General features: G+C 31.8%; 2 protein-coding genes across 2 annotated transcripts in view; both read right to left on the reverse strand.

Annotated features, from left to right (window-relative positions):
• Window positions 1-6: 6 nt before the first annotated feature.
• On the reverse strand, window positions 7-1,905 carry LOC119600777 (cytosol aminopeptidase-like; the record flags this gene model as incomplete). Its single annotated transcript, XM_037951287.1, has 3 exons — window positions 703-1,905; window positions 114-578; window positions 7-55 (listed from the first exon to the last, which is right to left on the reverse strand). Coding segments are annotated over exons 1-3 (1,552 nt in total), but the record flags the coding sequence as incomplete, so codon positions are not given.
• A 7,436-nt stretch (window positions 1,906-9,341) lies between these two features.
• LOC119600765 overlaps window positions 9,342-17,144 on the reverse strand; it is a 29,248-nt gene continuing 21,445 nt past the window's right edge. Inside the window, exons 3-8 of the mRNA XM_037951266.1 lie at window positions 14,926-15,087; window positions 13,735-13,942; window positions 13,429-13,624; window positions 12,070-12,911; window positions 9,454-9,695; window positions 9,342-9,394 (exon numbers count right to left, since the gene is read on the reverse strand). Of these exons, the coding sequence (XP_037807194.1) occupies window positions 12,719-12,911; window positions 13,429-13,624; window positions 13,735-13,942; window positions 14,926-15,087 (759 nt within the window). The 3' untranslated portion in view covers window positions 9,342-9,394; window positions 9,454-9,695; window positions 12,070-12,718. The remainder of the gene's footprint in view (window positions 9,395-9,453; window positions 9,696-12,069; window positions 12,912-13,428; window positions 13,625-13,734; window positions 13,943-14,925; window positions 15,088-17,144) is intronic.

Genomic DNA, 17,144 nt, shown 5'->3' on the forward strand with positions numbered 1-17,144 from the left:
CTCTGCGTAAATAGTCAAAGCACATACCATCGGTATACATGACATTTGTAGCGTCCTTAAATAGATAATAGAATTAATAGATTTCCCAGCAATTTGAAAAAACTAGAACTTACAATATGCATCCACTGGCCACAGGGTACAAATTCACGCAAAAACGCTGCTGCCTTACAAGGTCTTCCACCAGTACCAGAGCCATAATTCTGTACATCCGACGACATGCCTGCTTTAATTTCACTGGTGTAATACCACCAAAGTGGAAAACGCCACACTCGATCACCCGTATGCATACTGGCATGTTTAATCTGTTGCCAAAGAATTTCCGAATTGGTAAAAACGCCACAAGCTGCTTCACCCAATGCTTGACGCATACAACCCGATGTAGTACCAACATCAATTATACATTTGGGACAAAAGTTTTGAGCATAAAGTAAGGCATCGGCGAGTACTAAATGATCCTCATGATCGGTACCTTGAATTTTAATGTGTTTGCCATTCATGGCCTTGACAGTGTCACCAGGACGGAATGCATTACAACCTATAACATTTTCACAAAGTGGTATTAAACCTCGAATGTTGACCTGTTAATGTTAATTTTTATAATTAGAAACGAAACTCGATTTGTAATGAAAGTTAATCAAAATCATAAAAATATAAATTTAGTTTTTTCAAGCTTATTATAAAAAATGTTCTAATTAAACATACCGGCAAACGTAAACCAGCTATAGCACGACATGTAGCCACCACCACAGCTGCACCTGTCATATCACCTCTCATATTAAACAACTCTTCCTTGTCCTTAAGACATAAACCACCACAATCATATGTTACACCCTGACCCACCAAAACTATGGGTCTCTCTTCTGCCGAAGTGCCATAATAACTCAGTTCCAGAAATATGGGTGGTTCACAAGAAGCCTTGCCTACCGATAGAAAAGCATTCATAGTTTGACTCTCCGCCCAACCTTCCACCTTAACCTCTACATTAACACCCGATTTACACAAAACCTCCACTACATTTTGGGCAAACGCTGTGGGAGTTAAAAGATTAGAGGGCATTTCTTGCAATTGTCTGGTGAGATTTTGTGCTGCAGCCTTTTGTAAACCTATACGCCAGCCTTCAATATCACAAATTTCATCTTTATAAGTAAATAAATCTATAGAGGGGACATCTACACGATTTTTAGGATCTCTTAATTCTTGATAAGCCCAAACACCCAGTGCAGCACCCTCAGCTGCCGATTCAGCATGACCACAATTTTCCACCTCAATGCGGTCAGTATCCAAACGTGCCAATTCCATACAGGCTTTGGCTACAGATCTTCTAATGGCTTCTTTTTGTTCATCCAAAATTTCATAGGGATTAAAACCCAAACATTCCTTACCCAAACCTATAATGGCTACAGCGGAATAATAGGGAATTTTCTCTGTTTCTTGGGCAAACAACAAACGACATTCTCCTCTTTTGGGCATGGGTCCTGACATACGTAAAACCTCTAGCATGCGTCCGCCAGTTCTCTGCACATTATAACGCCAAGCAGCTGGCGTTAAAATACCCGTATCGTTTTTATCTTCCTCATCAGCATACACACCTAAAACCAAACCTCTAGAGGGGGGATCTGCACAGATTTCAGTGTGTTGCAATTGCAACATTTGATTAATGGCTTGGGCTCCATAACTGCGTATTTGTTGGAAACGTTTAGCGGCTCCTTTTAACACGTGTAGACGCATTACAGCAAACATTTTTTATCCTCTCTTGTGCAGTTAAAAACTAATTAAAGTTGTTGGTTTTTTGTTAATTAAAATTTATTCAAAAATAAAATATTTTAAAAATATTTGGAATAATTTCTTGATTGATAATTTTTTTTATAGGAAAATATTTGATTGAACTAACTTGGCTAATGTGTTTCGGCGAAATAAATAGTTTTGAAAAAGTAGTTAGTAGATAATAAGTTTACACTTAACGTGACCAGATATCATAGGGAATAGAGGAATAGACACATTTTTAATTAGACTAGACTATAGACTAGACTATAGACTAGACTATATACTAGACTATAGACTAGACATAGACTAGACTATACTGACTAGAGACTATAGATAGACTATAGACTAGACTATAGACTGGATAGACTAGACTATAGGACTATAGACTAGACTAAGACTAGATAGATATACTAGACTAGGACTAGACTATAGACTAGACTATAGACTAGACTATAGACTAGACTAGACTAGACTAGACTATAGACTAGACTAGACTAGACTAGACTAGACTATAGACTATAGACTAGACTATAGACTAGACTATAGACTAGGACTATAGACTAGATATAGACTAGACTATAGACTAGACTATAGACTAGACTATAGAAACGAAGACTAGATATAGACTAGACTATAGACTAGACTATAGACTAGACTATAGACTAGACTATAGACTAGACTATAGACTAGACTATAGACTAGACTATAGACTAGACTATAGACTAGACTATAGACTAGACTATAGACTAGACTATAGACTAGACTATAGACTAGACTATAGACTAGACTATAGACTAGACTATAGACTAGACTATAGACTAGACTATAGACTAGACTATAGACTAGACTATAGACTAGACTATAGACTAGATATAGACTAGACTATAGACTAGACTATAGACTAGACTATAGACTAGACTATAGACTAGACTATAGACTAGACTATAGACTAGACTATAGACTAGACTATAGACTAGACTATAGATAGACATAGACTAGACTATAGACTAGACTATAGACTAGACTATAGACTAGACTAGACTAGACTATAGACTAGACTATAGACTAGACTATAGACTAGACTATAGACTAGACTATAGACTAGACTATAGACTAGACTATAGACTAGACTATAGACTAGACTATAGACTAGACTATAGACTAGACTATAGACTAGACTATAGACTAGACTATAGACTAGACTATAGGACTAGACTATAGACTAGACTATAGACTAGACTATAGACTAGACTATAGACTAGACTATAGACTAGACTATAGACTAGACTATAGACTAGACTATAGACTAGACTATAGACTAGACTATAGACTAGACTATAGACTAGACTATAGACTAGACTATAGACTATAGACTAGACTATAGACTAGACTAGACTAGACTATAGACTAGACTATAGACTAGACTATAGACTAGACTATAGACTAGACTATAGACTAGACTATAGACTAGACTATAGACTAGACTATAGACTAGACTATAGACTAGACTATAGACTAGACTATAGACTAGACTATAGACTAGACTATAGACTAGACTATAGACTAGACTATAGACTAGACTATAGACTAGACTATAGACTAGACTATAGACTAGACTATAGACTAGACTATAGACTAGACTATAGACTAGACTATAGACTAGACTATAGACTAGACTATAGACTAGACTATAGACTAGACTATAGACTAGACTATAGACTAGACTATAGACTAGACTATAGACTAGACTATAGACTAGACTATAGACTAGACTATAGACTAGACTATAGACTAGACTATAGACTAGACTATAGACTAGACTATAGACTAGACTAGACTAGACTATAGACTAGACTAGACTAGACTAGACTAGACTATAGACTAGACTATAGACTAGACTATAGACTAGACTATAGACTAGACTATAGACTAGACTATAGACTAGACTATAGACTAGACTATAGACTAGACTATAGACTAGACTATAGACTAGACTAGACTATAGACTAGACTATAGACTAGACTACTAGACTAGACTATAGACTAGACTATAGACTAGACTATAGACTAGACTATAGACTAGACTATAGACTAGACTATAGACTAGACTATAGACTAGACTATAGACTAGACTATAGACTAGACTATAGACTAGACTATAGACTATAGACTAGACTATAGACTAGACTAGACTAGACTAGACTATAGACTATAGACTAGACTATAGACTAGACTATAGACTAGACTATAGACTAGACTATAGACTAGACTATAGACTAGACTATAGACTAGACTAGACTAGACTATAGACTAGACTATAGACTAGACTATAGACTAGACTATAGACTAGACTATAGACTAGACTACAGACTAGACTATAGACTAGACTATAGACTAGACTATAGACTAGACTATAGACTAGACTATAGACTAGACTATAGACTAGACTATAGACTAGACTGTAGACTAGACTATAGACTAGACTATAGACTAGACTATAGACTAGACTATAGACTAGACTATAGACTAGACTATAGACTAGACTATAGACTACACTATAGACTAGAATATAGACCATGGGCGAGACTATAGACTAGATTATAGGCGAGCTAAAGACGACACTATAGACTAGATTATAGGCGAGCTAAAGACGAGACTATAGACTAGATTATAGGCGAGCTAAAGACGAGACTATAGACTAGATTATAAGCGAGCTAAAGACGAGACTATAGACTAGATTATAGGCGAGCTAAAGGCGAGACTATAGACTACATTATATGCGAGGCTATAGACTATACTTTAGATATATCGACTATAGACTATACAGTCTAGACTAGACTCTAAACTAGACTAAACTATATTATAGACTAGACTGTTTGTAAGTTGGAAAAAGTACCGAAAATGCCTCGGGAATACCGCGGTATTTTTCGATATCAAACGGCTCAACATTATACTCAAAAAGTGGCCATTAAACTTATTTAAAGAAAAAAACACATTTTATTTGAAATTTCATCTAAAATATTAAAATATTTATTTCATAATTTCATATTCATATTTTTGTTATGCTGAAAATTAATAAATAATTATTTATTTTTAATTATTATTATATTTTTTGGTAATTGTTATGGATTTAAGAAATTTCTCTTTTTTTAAGTTTGTTTCTATTTTCTTTTTTGTTCATTTAATTAAAAAATATACTATTTTATTTCTTTATATATACTATATACATAAACAAACGTACATATGTATGTAAGTTATGTTTTAAATATTTATGTTTTTCATATATACTATATACATATAATATACATATGTATATGTTTATTATGTGTACTCATTAATACATACAATTATGTATATAGACAGAAATGCATTAATTAATTTTATTTTATATGTTGTTGTTGTTTATGTTTGAATAATAGGTTTATTTTATTTTGTTATTTATTTTAACATAAAAGAAAAATTGTTTAGTTAAGTATTAGGCAAGTTAGTAGTAGGGTGGTTGTTTTTTATAAAGAATATGTAATGGAATTTTCAGGAATGGGATTTAGAATAATGGTTGAACATTGTTTGGTTTATAGTTTTTTTTTTGCAAGTGTCTCTTTATTCTAAACCTTAGTCCCTGGAATCCTTTAAAAAGTTATAAGAAACCTCCCTATAATGTCTTTGTAGATTTTTTGAAATAACTTAATTGTATTATTTTCATTAGTTTCTGTTAGGTATTTAAAGATTTTATGCACGAATACATAAGTTTAGTTTATAGTTTTTTTAGGGTTAAGAATTTAATTAATTTATTTTTAATAATTTTGATTTTGTCTAGAAAAAGGTACCAGAATTATTTTAATAAGATTTTATAAGATTTTAGTTATTTAAATATTATTGAAAACTTAGTTTTATTTACTACAAATCTCAAAAATTTGTTTAATTTTTTGTTAAAAATACAAAATTTTTTAATAATATTTATTTTAGAAAATTTTGTAATTAATGAGAGCTGTAGCAATTAAAACTAAATTTTATATTTAAAAACTTAAAGTTTATAATTTTTATAATAATTATGTTTGTATGTATGTACATTATATATTTTTATATAAATTATAAAATAATTTAATTAAATTTGCGGTAGTGCTGCTTTGTTGTTATATTTTATTTTGTTGTTGGGTGGGCGGGGTGCAATATTTGATAAGAAAATATTTTTTTGTATTTTATCTTGTTAATTATTTATTCTCTTTATTAAAAAAATTTATATATGTATATGTATGTCTTTATAATTGTTATTGTTTTTCTAGAAAATAGTTTTAGTATTTATTTTTTTTATTATTATAATTATTATTTTTAATTTAATTGAATAACAATAGTTCTTTTCTTTTTAAAAGTTAAAATAAACTACGATATTTAAGTAACAAGTCCTTAGAATTTGAACAATTGATTAAGAAACAATTATGATAACGTTGATAAAGATGAGGCACAAGTATGTGGTACTTTAGTAGTTTATTTTTAATTATTGTTTTATTTTATTAATTTTTTAGATATTTTTCTTTATTGAAGTTTGAAAGTGTTTTGTTTTTTTTATAAATTATTAATTTTAAATAACAAGCCCAAATAGAAGAAGAATTAGAAATAATCTGCTACTAATAACAACTAGAAGTATTTTTTTGGCACTTTATAAACATATTTGGTTTTATTTTCTTTAAAATAAAAGTTCTTTTTTTAAGTTTTTGATAATAAGAGAGGGGAAAGTAGTTAGATCATTAGTGGAAAATCTTTTTAAAAGTTTTGCTAGAGTATCAATTAGACAGGCAAAGGTCTATTATGTTTATTATGACGTTAAAGTAGGGGTTTAACGTCAAGGTTGTATTCTTCTTCATGATGTATTAACCTTGCAGTTCGTGTCGTTGTCTTAAGCTTTAGGTTAAAAAGATTATATAACAATTATTAAATATGTCTTCAATTATAATGTCTCAAATATGACCGAAAAACAAAATTTAGAACACTATATCTCAAAAAGTTGAATGATGGAGAAATTCTGAGGTCATATTCGAGATCAGCGTCAATAGTTTAGTACATATTCTAGTCTATAGTCTTATCTATAGTATATTCTAAAGTCTATATTCTAGTGTATAGTCTAGTCTATAGTCTAGTGTATAGCCTAGTCTATAGTCTAGTCTATAGTCTAGTCTATAGTCTAGTCTATAGTCTAGTCTATAGTCTAGTCTATAGTCTAGTCTATAGTCTAGTCTATAGTCTAGTCTATAGTCTAGTCTATAGCTAGTCATAGTCTGTATATAGTCTAGTCTATAGTCTAGTCTATAGTCTAGTCTATAGTTAGTCTATAGTCTAGTCTATAGTCTAGTCTATAGTCTAGTCTATAGTCTAGTCTATAGTCTAGTCTATAGTCTAGTCTATAGTCTAGTCTATAGTCCTAGTCTATAGAGCTAGTCTATAGTCTCGTCTATAGTCCTGTAGTCTAGTCTATAGTCTAGTCTATAGTCCTAGTCTATAGTCTAGTCTATAGTCTAGTCTATAGTCTAGTATAGTCTAGTCTATAGTCCTAGTCTATAGTCTAGTCTATAGTCTAGTCTATATTCTAGTCTATAGTCTAGTCTATAGTCCCTAGTCTATAGTCTAGTCTAGAGTCTAGTCTATAGTCTAGTCGATAGTCTAGTCCTATAGTCTATCTATAGTCTAGTCAATAGTCTAGTCCTATAGTCGAGTCTATAAGTCTAGTCTATAGTCTAGTCTATAGTCTAGTCTATAGTCTAGTCTATAGTCTAGTCTATAGTCTAGTCTATAGTCTAGTCTATAGTCTAGTCTATAGTCTAGTCTATAGTCTAGTCTATAGTCTAGTCTATAGTCTAGTCTATAGTCTAGTCTATAGTCTAGTCTATAGTCTAGTCTATAGTCTAGTCTATAGTCTAGTCTATAGTCTAGTCTATAGTCTAGTCTATAGTCTAGTCTATAGTCTAGTCTATAGTCTAGTCTATAGTCTAGTCTATAGTCTAGTCTATAGTCTAGTCTATAGTCTAGTCTATAGTCTAGTCTATAGTCTAGTCTATAGTCTAGTCTATAGTCTAGTCTATAGTCTAGTCTATAGTCTAGTCTATAGTCTAGTCTATAGTCTAGTCTATAGTCTAGTCTATAGTCTAGTCTATAGTCTAGTCTATAGTCTAGTCTATAGTCTAGTCTAGTAGTCTATAGTCTAGTCTATAGTCTAGTCTATAGTGTAGTCTATAGTCTAGTCTATAGTCTAGTCTATAGTCTAGTCTATAGTCTAGTCTATAGTCTAGTCTATAGTCTAGTCTATAGTCTAGTCTATAGTCTAGTCTATAGTCTAGTCTATAGTCTAGTCTATAGTCTAGTCTATAGTCTAGTCTATAGTCTAGTCTATAGTCTAGTCTATAGTCTAGTCTATAGTCTAGTCTATAGTCTAGTCTATAGTCTAGTCTATAGTCTAGTCTATAGTCTAGTCTATAGTCTAGTCTATAGTCTAGTCTATAGTCTAGTCTATAGTCTAGTCTATAGTCTAGTCTATAGTCTAGTCTATAGTCTAGTCTATAGTCTAGTCTATAGTCTAGTCTATAGTCTAGTCTATAGTCTAGTCTATAGTCTAGTCTATAGTCTAGTCTATAGTCTAGTCTATAGTCTAGTCTATAGTCTAGTCTATAGTCTAGTCTATAGTCTAGTCTATAGTCTAGTCTATAGTCTAGTCTATAGTCTAGTCTATAGTCTAGTAGTCTAGTCTATAGTTAGTCTATAGTCTAGTCTATAGTCTAGTCTATAGTCTAGTCTATAGTCTAGTCTATCGTCTAGTCTATAGTCTAGTCTATAGTCTAGTCTATAGTCTAGTCTATAGTCTAGTCTATAGTCTAGTCTATAGTCTAGTCTAAGGTCTAGTATAGTCTAGTCTTAGTCTAGTCTATAGGTCTAGTCTATAGTCTAGTCTATAGTCTAGTCTATAGTCTAGTCTATAGTCTAGTCTATAGTCCAGTCTAGCATATAGTCCAGTATATTGTCCTTTAGAATACTTTGGTCTTTGGTTTTCGATTTTGTTAACCAGTGTTATTGTTTCGAATTATTATGGGAATACGGACTTATTAAACAATGCCATTTTGTAATTTGCTTTTTATCCTTTCTGTTATCTTTGAAAAGGTAAACATTTATTAAATGTTTCCTGTTTCAATGTGAAATAGTGCAGGTTGTACACCGGCACTATTTAGCCACTGATGATTTAATTACTTTCATCTCTTCTTTCTTTTTTTCTCTCTCTTCTGCGGTTACATTTCTCTTCTATGGTCAAAATTTTATTTTCATAGACATTAAAATCTTAAATATTTTTTTTAATTTTAAGATACATTTTTTCTAATATTTCTCTTTTATAAACAAATTAATAAAATTCTTTGATATGCATAGATAACAATTACTATTAACTAATAATACTATTTCAGTTTTTGTTTTTAATCTACATACAGTTGGTGACAAAAAATGTTCGACAATAGTTACATAATACACACATAAACAATTATTACAGTCTAACTACTAATATTAGAGTAAAAAAAATGAATTATATCACTCTCTCAGTTCTGTTTTTTTTTTTTAACAAGATATAGCCTCACTGAAACGTTGGTTTGGTTTCCTCCTAAAATAAACATTATATTTATGTTATTATGAACATTTTTATAATTTTTTGGGCTTTACCGTTAGTTTTGGCTCAACCACAACCATTGCATAAATAACAATTGTTATATCTTTCGTTTTAGAAAGATATCAATTAGCCTCAAACGTAAGCCATTTTAAATGGCATCTATCTAGGTTTCTAGTTTATTTTCCCCACATCTTGTTTGTTATTCGTTATGATATTTCTTTCAATATTATTACATCCATTTTGTGTTTTCAGACCAGTTTTTCCACATCGAATTTTATTTCACTGGGGAGAAAATCTGTGTTTTCTATATATTTAGTGTGTTAAAGAATTAAGTTTTTTTTTGATTTATATTAAAAAAGATTTTTAAAAATAACATTCATAAATGTAATTTAATTGATATGCAGTCATTCAAATGCCGTAATTAATGAAAATTGATTATTTATAAAAATGAAAACATTTAGTAATTTTACCAATTATGCATGATATTTAAGCATTTTGTTAATATGATTAGCAAAATATGTTTGTTTAACAATAGTAAGCCAAGAATAAACTATAGTTTAATACATTTAATTTTCTTTTATTTAAAGATCTGAGCAATATCAAATATAAAGATTTTTATAAGGATTTTAGTTTTTTTTAGAGTTTAATTACTTTCGACTTTGATATTTGAAAATGAGAGTTATTTTTCTTATGTAATCATAATGCAATATTAATAAGGTCAATAAACCAGGAACTGAAGTATATATTATACTTTAAAAGAAGGAATTAGCTATAATAGAGTTTGAAATCGTTGTAAAATTTATATTAAAAACTATTGGTCCAGAAATGATTATGATTTTCTCCAGGTAATATACAATATAAAATCTATATGCTTTATTTCAAATCGTGTTGCCATATTTTTGTTTTGTCCTCTTTATTTACCTTAAGTTTTTAGTAAAAAATTAGGAAAAGAGGTGCTACCAATACTGGGACATAAAATGGTTATAAAGAAATGTATCCTCGGTCTTTTCTTGGAATAATTTGACATGAGATCGAACCAGGGAACCACATAATCTGGAGCCACGGGAACCGGTAGCCCACAGGGCACTGTTTCGAACTTTGTCCTGTACCAGTTATTTGAGAGGACCTTCGGGGAACACGTTGTAACTGTGTTTATACCCAAATACGCGGTAAGATAATGTTGGTTAAAAGACTAATTGATACACGGTATCAATTTGCTTAGTCCCACAGAGGAGTGACTTTGGGTGGTGTCAAGTGTATGTGGTACGGGATGTATATAGGGGTATGGCGGCTTTACCATCACCTAGAGTGATTGTGATGGATGTTTTTCGGATGAATGAGAAGATTACTGGGTTGAATGGTGATGGATGTAAGGTATCTTATACAAGTGATACCATTGACTTTTCTTTCTTTGTCTGGGTATGTCCAGGGTTTACTCTGTGCATACCAGATTTAGCACAGTGTGTTCTCTGTCAGTAAGATGGATGGATTCGTATTTCCGTCTATTATCTAGGAGCTGTTGCGTATCTAGGTGCTGTTACCGAATCAACAGAGACCATCTCATTTGCGTGGTTGTAAAAGGAAGTAATGTTTTTCCACCTCGGAAGTTAGGCAACGGGGTAGCAATGGTCAGAAATTAGATAGCTCGAGTACATGAGCAAATTGCTTGTACATGGGCCGGCAGAAACATGTGCAAAAATTGCCTTCGGCGGGTAAGATACACAAAGGGGCGGTAGTGAGTAGTCAAATAAGCCGTTATTTACGAGACATATTTGTAGATCATGTTATCATACAGTAAAACAATCATTAAAATCAATCGACTAAAGTTATAATCATTTAAAAATGACGACAAACAGAAGGTAGCATCCGATGTTCATAATATAAGGTTAGAATAACATAAGGTTTAGGCCCCGAAGAATCTGGGGCCTTCAGATATTTGTTTCCAATGTACATACTGACAAACCAAAGGGCAACGCAAATAGCAATCTATAAGAATTCAAAATTTATATAAGATCTTTATAGGATAGAAGTCACCAACTTATATCTTGAAAATGGTCTCATGATCATATTTCAAAGTCGAAACAGCTCCAGTTAACCATTTCACTTAAATTAATTAAAATCTTTAGTTAATTATATAAAATTCCTTTTCAATACAAAAATGTTACTATCATCGTTACTTTTTTGTCACAAAGTGTATGCAAGTAAATTTAGAAAATTTCTAGGAATATTTTTGTTAATTATGTTTAATATTTCTGTCTTTTTTTTTCACTTATTTTACAAAATAATCGCTGAGCTGTGTGTTAATAATGTTATATTTTTTTCTATATTTAGCTTTTTTTTGAATTAGTAATAAAAATATTAATTTCTTAAGATTGCATTAATAAAATTAATGTAAATTTTTTTTACAATCTACACATACCAATTTTAGTTTTGTTAATAAGTTTTATTTTTAACCTTTTACTTCCATTTAAATTGAAATTTTTTCGTAATAAATACTTAATTGTTGAAGTGTTATAAACTAGTGGAATAAATTTGACTATAATTTGGTTCTGATAACAAGACAAACAAGCAAGAATACAAATACGAATACAAGTACGAGTACGCATACAAATACGAGCACAACACATAGAAATGAAATCACAATATTGTCGTTACAGTTATGGATTTACCTTCGGCATTAATTTGTACTTCCTTTTCCGTTCGAATTTTATTTACAAAGCTTTCCACGCTTGGCGGTTTACTCAGGTCAATAGGCGGTATGTCTTCATCGTAGTCTTCCTCCAGTTCAGGTTCAATTTGTTCCTCGACATCAATGATCGAAGAAGGCTCCTCAAAGTCGATCGAGTGTTGTGAGGGAGGAAAATAGTGTGACTGTTTTTTGGATGCTGATGATGGTCCCGGCATATAGATGATGCCATCATCTGTATCATCGTCAACATCTAAAGCTTTCGGTACCATGGGTTGGTGCTGCTGCTGTTGTTGCTGGTGATGATGATGATGATGTATATGATGGTGATGTGGATGAGAATGATGTGAATGTTGGTGTTGCTGTTGTGTTTGGTGCGGTTGCTGCCCCAGTTCGTTCATATTGTGACCGTAACTAGCCGCATATCCCGAACCATTTTGATAAGGATTTGCTGTTTTCACATATGAATTACGACAACTGCCACCGCAGTTCATATGATTTTCAGCATCTCCCCCATTAGCGCCATAACAGTGTCCCCTATGCATCGAACCCGTTTCACCATATTTCTGTAGTGAATGGCCAACGGTGCCTTGAAAGCCTTGTTGCCCACTGCCAGAGTGGGCAATTGACTGCTATATGTGTGAGTGGGATCTTGCAATTGAAAGTGAATATGGGCTAATGTCTTTTTGGATCTTCATTGTGTCATAAATGGGAAATTCGCAGCATAAAATGAATTTCAAAGCAGCCGGTACCTCGACATAAACAGATGGTGGTACTGGTATCAGTGGTGATGTGGATGCTTTATATTTACGATATTCCAGTTGACTAGATAAAAAAAAGAGATATTAGGGGAAATAACATTAAAGTTTTAATATATTTATAAAGTAGATTTGTATGTTTCCAAATTTTGGGTGATAGAGTCAAGGAAATTTGATTTAGTATTTACAAGAGGAAAAATTTTCTACGTACATACATATATGTATTATTTCGCTACATATTTTCGAATTTCGAGGAGTCCTTGAGTTATGTATATCAAAATTGTCCACAAATAAATAATATCCTAAATAAAGTTTTAATACAAACATAAATCGAAAATGTAATATTTTTAAAATGGACTTTTATATACATATGTATGTATGTAGTACAAATTGTACAAATTTTGATTTCTAAGATAACTCGATTTCAGTATTCCTCGAAATTCCAAAAAATAACAATAACAATCTACTGTACACTGAAACAATTTATACATTTTTCAACCAACTCCCAGCAATCATACTTTTACATGGTTACCTACAAGTGCACAAAACGCTAACATACTTAATAGGATTCCAGAAGAACTTACTCTTTATATTTTTCATCCGCTGAACGTTCCCTTAAAGGAATACCCGATAAAAACAATATTATAAATGTAGTAAATATGGGAGAGGCAATTGCCACCCATTCGTGGCCAGATATAACATTAAGTGATATTGCAAAAATACCCCACCATATAACCACCTCACCAAAATAATTCGGATGTCTTGACAGGCTCCATAGACCTAAGAGACAATGAAACATTTTTAAATCCATTTTATCATTAATGTTGCAAATATTTAATTGGCAACACAATAAGCGACAACAACTAGCCTGCCAGCAGCCAGCCACTCACCGTCATTGCAAAATTTTCCTTGATTGGCAGGATCCTGACGAAATGAAAATTTCTGCAAATCCGCATATGTTTCAGCCAACAAGCCCACTATAAACATACCCGTACCAGTTGAATCCAGTGTTGTCATTGTTTTGGGTGCATTTGGCTGTGAATGACGTGGTGAATTGATAATAATGACGGGTAATGAAACGATATATACCCAAACAGCCTGCAACAAATTTAATTAAAATTCACATTATGAGACATTTCAGTTTCAATTAAATTATACCACATACAGAATATGATGATGATGTAGATGAGAAAAGGGTATATGATGTTCTTTATTTCATTCATTCATTGCTTCCTACTTCATTCAGTTGTTCATTAAATTATTGTTTAAGTCACATATTTATACAGTACTGTTCGAATTATTGGCAACTAGAGCCACATTTTAACCTTAACATTTTGAAATATAACTATTCGGTAGGAGCTTATATGTACAGATATTGCATGAGATCAGAAAGGGACTCTTTTACCCCCAATTGAGTATAAGAGACTAAAGTTATAAATCGTTTTAAATTCTGAAAGTTGCTTTAATTTAAAATGTTATTACTTCAACCTTAACCGTTTTAAATAGAATTTAATAAACTTTAAGGAAAAAGTTGTTTATTTTTTGAACAATAATGTTAAAATTCCTTTTTGCACATACATATGTAATAGTATGTGTTTGTCATATGTAAATTAATTTTATATATTTCTATTTTATATGGGAAGTTTCGTAAAGAATATTATTTGCTTATGCCAGAGCAAAATGATTCTCGGTAGTTTAACCTTAAAATTTGACTTGCGCTGAATCCGAATCTATGATCAAGATGTTCCCAACACAACCGGCAAAAAGGCGGTTTCCTAAAAACTAATGTTAAGATATCTCGAAAATGTGATATAATACACGTTTTGAAAATTCAGATTCGTATTCGGCCCAACTTAAACTATTTAATTATATCCTTGTCTCTGTACTTCAGCTTTTTTTAATTTTGTCGGCCTGTGGATTCTATCTATCTCTTTCTTAATTTCAGATTAAAGTTTCCAAAATTCATTCTGCAATAAACTCTCAACTTTTGCTTACGAAATATCCCATTATGCAATATAAAACCCTTGTTTTTAAGGTCATGATGATGAATGAATGTTTGTTTGGTTGTTTATGGTACATACCTGAAATGTCCAAAATACAGCATATCTAATGATATTTCGACGTGTATCATCGAATTGTTTATCTCGTCCCAGTTTAACAATACGATATAGTAAGTAACCAGATAGACGGGCGCCCCAAAGGCACACAAATAAAGTGACCATCAACTGACGACTATCGTAGGCCTGTAAAATGAAAAACAACAACAAATTCTATATTAACACATGTTTGTACTAACATATCAAAGAAATGGAACAAATATTGTTTATAGACTGTATGTTTGTATATACGCAAATAATCCCCCATACATATATTTGAATGTACAATGATAATATTAAGGGTATTCAATCATAAAAGATGGTGGGAGGGGGTATATGGAAATATCCCTCAAAAACCTATAAAAGTATACAAAAATATATGTAAATTTTGGGTTCTTATTAAATTCTGAGACTATCTAGCCATGTCCGTCTGTATGTAATAGATACGATAGGCTCTGAAATTTTGCCGAAATATTCATCATTGGTATTGAAAATGCGCAATATCGCTCCACAAGTTCGCGAAGCCCCCATGCAACATAAACAAGAACAAGAACAGAAATCTTCCTACAGAATTTCATGAGGATCTGTTTATAATTGAACGTACCCTCCATATAAGGTGCCCATCAGAAAATGATTTAAACGGTCATTACTGACTTAAAAATACTAGTACAGCTACGCAATTTCATTTAAGAGTGCTAAAGTCGGCTATGCCGAAATTTATATGCATACCTACCATCAAAGCCCATGAGGTAAATTAAAGTTAATTACGGAAGGTGGTCCAATATATGGACTTAGATCTTAGGAGCTTAATGGGGGGCTTGTTTAAGATATGTACCGGGCTCTATGAGAGTTAACGTAATTTTCTAAAGAGAACCTTTTATGGGGGATGATGTCAATTATGGAACGATCCTCATAAATTTAGTAGAGCGATGTTGGTTCCCATAAAACTGGTTTTTGTCTAATTGCATTTCTATGCGGGTACTTTTAGTCTAGTTATGAATATTAAAGCCATTTTCTGAGGGGGACCTTATATCAGAGATAGCAACCGATCCACAAAATAGTATTTATCTAATATAGATATTTTCGTTGTTATAAAACTTGTTTATGTCGAACTTCGTCGCTATACTGCTATTATGAAGTCTGTTATGAGCATTAAAGTAATATTTTTGGAACGGCCTTATATGGGAGGAAAGTTAAAATATAGACCGATCCTAAAAGAGAGATATTTTGGTTGCTATAAAACATGTCTTTGTCTAATTTCATAATTATGAAGGTATTTTTAGTCTCATGAGCGTTCAAGTCATTTTCTGAAGGGAACCTTATATGGGGGATATGGTCAATTATGTACCGATCCCCTTGACATTTGGTTTAGAGATTTGTATTGCTTTAAAACTTAATTATGTAGAATTTCGTCGCTATTCTACTATTATTAAGCTAGTTATGAATGTTAAAGTGATTTTATGAAGAGGGTCAATTATGGTCCGATATACACTATACATTGGTTGTATAAAACTAAACTTTGCAAAATTTTATCACGATTGCTACATAATTAACAAATTTATGACCCTTTAAACAGTATTACGAGGGGTCTCTTGGGGGCTTTAGGAAATCATGGCCCGATATTGCTGATTTTTAATAACAAACAAGCCATATCATAGAGAATATGTATGCTCATTTCCGCATACATTGTAATCGGTGCCGAAAAAACTATCGATTGATACGGCTATCGCTGAGTTAACAATCTTTGTTAACTCAGCAATCTTTGTTAACTCACCAACTTTAGTCCACAGTAGTGAATATAAAATAAAATTTTTATAATTTACAAGAACCAATAAATCTCACCAAGTGTTAATGAAACGGTCTATATAAAACATTATTATTTTTTAAATGACTTTTTGTTAGGACCAACCTACTAAACGTTAACTTAACATTCTTGTATTACATACATGTTTATGTCGACTCGTATGTACTTGGTGTATATCATGCATTCTTGTTTATACTCAAACATTTCTGTCAACTGGTACAAGATATATAGGTGGGTGGAGTGGAGTGGAGTGGATGGGTGGTTGATTGGTTGTTCTAGGTTTTGGTATCTCATCATGAAATAGCGATAAAGACAATAACGGCAATAAGCTGCTTTTGTTTTGTTTCATTTTTTGTCAAGAAAATAGCAATAAAAAGTACAAAAAAATGAAAACACTAAA

Source organism: Lucilia sericata, unplaced genomic scaffold, assembly GCF_015586225.1.
Source record: "Lucilia sericata isolate MDLA Ls3-8-SP2 unplaced genomic scaffold, ASM1558622v1 Contig000120F_arrow, whole genome shotgun sequence".
NCBI classification, from domain to species: Eukaryota; Metazoa; Arthropoda; class Insecta; order Diptera; family Calliphoridae; genus Lucilia; species Lucilia sericata.